General features: G+C 37.6%; 1 protein-coding gene across 1 annotated transcript; it reads left to right on the top strand.

Annotated features, from left to right (window-relative positions):
- The first annotated feature begins 5,445 nt into the window (after nucleotides 1–5,445).
- Nucleotides 5,446–5,994, top strand: LOC140877406 (uncharacterized). Its single transcript, XM_073280941.1, has one exon. It carries the CDS (start codon nucleotides 5,446–5,448, stop codon nucleotides 5,992–5,994), a length of 549 nt encoding a protein of 182 aa, XP_073137042.1.
- Nucleotides 5,995–6,252: the final 258 nt, after the last annotated feature.

Here is a 6,252-nt window from a genome sequence, read left to right as displayed (position 1 = left end):
GGACACCTGGTCGGAGCACTGTTCGGACCGTCCGATTCTGGAATTTGGATCGTCCGAACTCATCTTCCAGCCAATCAAATAATTTCCTTATCTTATCTTATTTGAAGAAGATCGGACCGTTCGATCCCTCTTTGGATCGTCCGAACCCCTGCCATCCGAACAGGTTCAAGGCCTCCTAACCCACACACTTCAGACCATTCGATCCCTGGTCCGGAGCCTCCGATCCTGTCTAAGTCTCGGAACCCTCTCGACTATTTTCAAGATTTTTGGATCCATTTTCGGACTCCGTTAATCCATTTGTATTCTTTTTAATCATGTTTTACTGAATCTAAACATTTTCACATGATTAATTACTCATTAATCATTAATTCTGGATACGGGTTACTATAATAGTAGTAGTGAGAATCTCTCAAGATGGCATGGTGACATCATAACCTATGGTAGCAACCTCGGGTGCGATACCTACCCACATGATAAACTCCTTTGAGATAAACGAATGCGTAGCTCTAGAATCTAGCAACGCAAACGTAGATTTACCTCTAACCATAAACCTCTCTCCACGCAGAAGATTTCCAAGCGAATGTACACCGAATCTTAAATTAATCAATTTCACACCTATGGATGCCTCTACTTAACTATTAAAGGGAATAACACAAGTCCGGTGGAGGTGGAGGTGGTTCCTGATTATCCCCACCACGGACTACTCGTCTCCGAGGCATACAATATCACCACACATTCCTCACATAAATTGCAATGCATAACTAAGTATTTAAAACTTTCATAACACAAAACCTTAAAAAATAAACATGTGCCCCTAATAAAACATAAACTTAAAATATTTAAAACTTACAAAACTATAGTGTGGCTTTTGAGCTCCACGTAGCAGACTAGTCACCCTCTAAGGACCAGACTCTGATACCAATTGAAACGACTCAAACTACTAAATACTAGAAATTTTTTTAAATAATAATCATAATAAAAACAATACATATACGCCCATACATATATGTATAAATACTTGAAAAGAACATTTAATTAAAAACTTAACTGATTAAAAATTTAGCTAAATGAATTTAAATGCATGTCAATAAAATCTCATAAGCAATAAACTCCAATCCACATGCGTACTAAATAAATGTCAAATCCCCTACCATGCAACTGTTAAAACATATCCTCAATCCAACCATGATAAAATAACAGTGCGGAAAAAACTTAGTTTATGTAAGGCCCGAAATTATTTGATTTAAATTCTAATATTCTTAAATTATTTAGGATTGAAATTGAATTAAAAAGAGGGCCGAGGACTGAATTGCAATTTATGAAGTTTTAGGGGTTAAATTGCAATTAGAATTGAAGTTATCCGAATTATTACTTGATTACTCAGCTATTATACGTGTATGTATGAGATTTCTTTCAAAATTCAGATCAGAAAGTCGAGACCCTCTTTTTCTTTCTTGAATTTGTATCTTTAAACCCTCGTATCTTTTGATCCGATTGTCCGATTTTAATTCCGGAAATAGCGTTGCGTTCCTCTTGAGACGAGCTTCGATTTGGTGTAAGTCTTTATTTATTTCAGCATGTTTTGAAGATTGAAATATGGTAGAGATCAGAATTTGCTGCTATGCACGTGTTCTTGAAATTATGTATTGTATCGTATCGAAACCGAATCGAAGAATGAGCGTCGTATGAGTTTAATATGTTTTCCAGCAAATGTTTCGAAAGTTATTCATCTGATTTTGCTGAGTTTTGATGTTATTTAGCTGGTATATGATGGTTATGGATAATTTTGAATTATTAGAATTGGTTTCGATATTGTGTCGGTTACCGATTTTCAATCGCTACGCCGTCGGTTTATGATTTGAGGCTGTTTTGATAGTCTATGATTGAGTTGAGATATTCTTTTAGTTGTTGTTGATGTTGTAGCATATGTATTATTCAATTTCAGATTAGTATTGAAGGCTAACGACTCGAGAACTTTGAATTCGAGCCGAAGACAAAGTAAACAAGGTTTGAAGTCATTTTGGTTGAGGATCTAATGATGTTTTGACTAGATTTTGGAATGAGAGAATTTAATGAAGTTTGATATGAATGTTTTGATGTTATATTTCAGATTTGAAGCGTTCAAAACCGAAAAAATAAGAATGTATAAGACAACATCGAGAGTCAAGAATTCTATACTCAAGAATGATGCTTCTTGAGTTATTCCGCAAAAACCACATACTTGTTTATCGTTTGTGTTTATTGTATTGATGTTGTCGATCCATTTCAGGTAGTGGATCTTTATTTAATATGATATGATATATGTTGGAAAACGGTGTTCAGATCAATCAGAATTGATACCCCAGTGCAGCGGAAGTTTTAAAATTTTATATGGAACGATTCCATATCATGGGTATCAAAACTTTACGATTAAATTGTGCGAGTAAAAATTAAATAACAATTAAATTTTTACCTTGAAATCTCGAAACTAGATTATGGACACCAACAGATAACTCTGCTCTTGTTGTATATCCCAGGAACTGATGAACGAACAATTCTTCAATCAGGTCCACGAACAGAAGTTTAATCCCTCTGATAGACTGCACTAGAAAGTCTATCAGAAGTTTCTGCGAAGAGATAGAACAGATATGATCTGCTAATTCAGACTGCAAATTCGAAATTCGCAGACTGAAAATTCTCTAAGACAAAGAGAGGGGGGGCGGCCGAATTCTCAAGACTGGAGGCTAGGGTTTTCGAAAATTTGACCTCTGTTGTGTGTAATTTCTGTACTGCAATAACTTATTTATAATGTGGGCTGCTAACAGCTTAGGGCCCATTAGTCATAAGTTCAAGCCAGACAAGCAAAGCCCGCATGTTCAGAAATTAATATAAAATTCATCGTGACTCAGATTGATAAACCAATTTCACCAATGTGCACAGAAACCATTTCTGCATCTTTTAAAGTCAAGATAAATTTTCTGAATCCGAATTCAGTGGTTTCCAAAAATGTCCATCACTATGTCATTTTAGGAAATCTTACTCCCTCTACTCTTAAATAAGAAGTCCCACTTCTTTATTCACTAAATTTAACTCTTTAAATTTAATTATCTCAACGGGGATTAAAAATCCATTACTTGTGTGACCCTCAATAGTTCAGGGATACAGCTAGCCGTGGGCTCAAAACTCCTTGTGACTCGGAACAACAATTTCCGACTTGCCCATCGAATCATGGTAAGAGTGCCTGGCAACATCGCCCCATGATTCCCTAGGTATCACTGATAGTGCCTGCAAGAACCAATAGATTTTGGTTAGCGTACAGTACGGTCCCTTCATCCATATATCCCGATCGAATCAACAACTATTGGTAAATCGAGAGTCGTTCGAGATTCGATAACTATGCAATGCATCTTGAAGATCAAATAGTGACATCGCATGTGCTACTAAGAAACCATTTCTTAAAACACATCATGTACTCTGGCCAGAGATTCGTCACACTAATATCTCCTCAGATTGTATAGGATATCCACACTAGAAAGTATGTGGTGAATCCTTGACAACAATGCATCGACTCCTATATGTGTCGTAACTGTACCCAATCCCGACACCTGATGACCCCAATAGAGTCGGTAAATGAGTCAAAGTACAGTACTAGCATATAGAGTCTCAATGATGTTTCAAGTAGTAAGGACTAATGGTGTACAACCAAAACCGCGGACTTTATCCACTCGATAAGTGATAACCACTTGGAAAGTCCGGATAGGGTAGTTCGATCATTCATCGTATGAATATCCATTTGCATGCTTTGAACATCTCTATGTTCCATACCAATGAAACGTGGTACTCGGCATCGCAAATGCTAGTCTCAATCTTGAGCGATCCTTATCCTTATTAACGGACGGCTCAATCGACTAGGAACTGTTTAGAATATACAGTGACTATAAGATGTGTTTCATGATAGCCATCCCCATGTGCCACCACATCTTACATACACTATAGTATATTCAAGGTCTTCATCTAAACATCTTATAGTATGTCACAACATAATAATATGATAAAAGATAAAGTAAATGCCATTATAAAAGTGTAAATTATGTTAAACAAAAGATTGTTTATACATAGAGTCATAAAAGCCCTTAGCCACAAGTTGGCTCACCGGGCACCCACTCTTTCAATATATGAATTGATTCTTATGCCAAGGTCAGATAAACCTTATTTTTGAGTCTGATGAGACGCCGATAGATGGATATTCATGTCAAGATTGTATACGAATCTTGATGGCAAAGAGTGTGATGGGAATCAATTCTTTTTATATGCGTTTACTCTATTCTTGAGTCAAAATGTTTAGATTCGATATGAAGTTATTTAACGCATGTATATGTTTATTATACTGAGAATTGTATTCTCACCGGACGTTTTCGGCCGTTGTCTTGTTTTGTATGTGTGCATAACGACATATGGGGCAGGAGCTGACCAAAGTCAACGATGGTAGCTCATGAGAGAAGATTAGATGTGGACTCGGGTTGTTTGTAGTTGAAACGATGTATATAAATCCTAGCAAGCATGTTAGAAAACACTTAAGTTGATGTTCTTGAGAAGTTGGTGAACACGTGTATAATTTTATGCTTTTGTTGGATTCTAAACTCTTGGTTTGATGTATTATCTAATGAAACACATGTGTAGATCTTGTTCTTGATATTTATACATGTTCTAGACTTGTAAAATATGGATTGGAATGATCAAACTTTGATGCTGGAAAACAGAGCAAAGGAATGCCCAAATCTGAGCCCGATCTGCTCTTTTTGGCAGACCGGGCGCAGCCCCTGAATCCCCAACCCGAGAGTTGGGTTAGGGAGGGGCGCTTGGTTGGCGATTTTTGACCGACCGAGCGCACCCATGTTTGGAAAAAAAAATTTTGTTTAATCTTCTTCTTTCCTTGTTTAATTAATGATGTTTAATTACTAATTACCATAAGAATGATATTAGCAACCCGAGGCCCCACAACAGGTGGTATCAGAGCAAAGTTAGTTCTTGGATTGAACTAGAATGAGCGGGGTAGATCGAGTCTTCTATCTGATTGTTTATTTATTCTTGAAGCATTTTTACTATTTGAATTGATTTAAAGCTTTGAGAATTTCATGCTATTTGCTTATCGGATTTGATTGTAAGCATGTTTGGACTGAGAATAAATCAGAACTCGATCTCTTGAGAAGGCATTATTGTGCTAATCAGAGGAGGACTGAAACAGATTTTTTATATCTGATATTGTATTGTGTACTAATCTGTTTGATAATCAGATATGCCTCGAAAACCAGAGACTAGACAGACTACAGTTCCTATGGCAGAACAGGCAGTGATAGAACCGACAGTGCCACAAGCAATAGAAGCACTGAGGGTCGAACCGACAGTGCCACATGCAACAGAAATTCCTAGAACTGAATAGGGTAGTACTTCTAGAGATATGGGGATATGGCTGATACTCCTATGGAAACTCTGTTGAAACTCTTTCAGTCGTTTAAACCACCAACACTGAAAGGAACTGAAAACTCTGTGGAATGTGAGAGTTGGCTTGAGGATATTGAAGAGTTGTTTGAATCCCTTGACTATGCAGATGATCGTCGAGTCAAATTGGTTATACATAAACTACATGACGTTGCAAAAGGTTGGTGGATAGCAACACGAAGAGCACTAGAGCATCGAGGTACGATCATTACATGGTCTGTTTTAAAAACTGCTTTCTATCAACAATTCTTCCCAATGTATTATAGAAAGGAGAAAGGAGCGGAATTTTCTAGCTTGCAGCAAGGGCAATTGAACATTGAACAGTATGTTGCCAAATTTACGAGTCTACTGAAATTTGCTCCCCATATAGCAGACAGTGATGAAGCTCAAGCTGACCAGTTCATTCACGGGTTGAATCCAGATGTTTTTACTCTCGTGAATGTGGGACGACTGAACAACTTTTCCGATTCTCTTGATCGTGCAAAGGGGGCTGAAGCTGGGTTACTGAGGCAATGAGGAGCACTATTTGTTCCAGCACCAGTGAAACAACCACAAGAACAGCCACGGATTCCACCACCACCTCGATTTGAAGGAGGAAGTTCTAGCAGTGATAAGAAGAATTTCTTTAAAGGGAAAGCAAAACAGTTTAAGCAGTCTGGAGGTAGATCTTCAAGCTTGAGTGGATCCAAACAAATCAAAGCTTGACAGAAGTCTAGTGGTTCTGAGGTGTACTTTACCAAGTGTGGAGGTCGTCATGCCAGCGGCCAGTGTCGA

Source organism: Henckelia pumila, chromosome 2 (genome assembly GCF_033568475.1).
Source record: "Henckelia pumila isolate YLH828 chromosome 2, ASM3356847v2, whole genome shotgun sequence".
Lineage (NCBI taxonomy): Eukaryota > Viridiplantae > Streptophyta > Magnoliopsida > Lamiales > Gesneriaceae > Henckelia > Henckelia pumila.
Note: the sequence above shows the minus strand (reverse complement) of the source record. Positions and strands in the feature narration are given on the sequence as shown.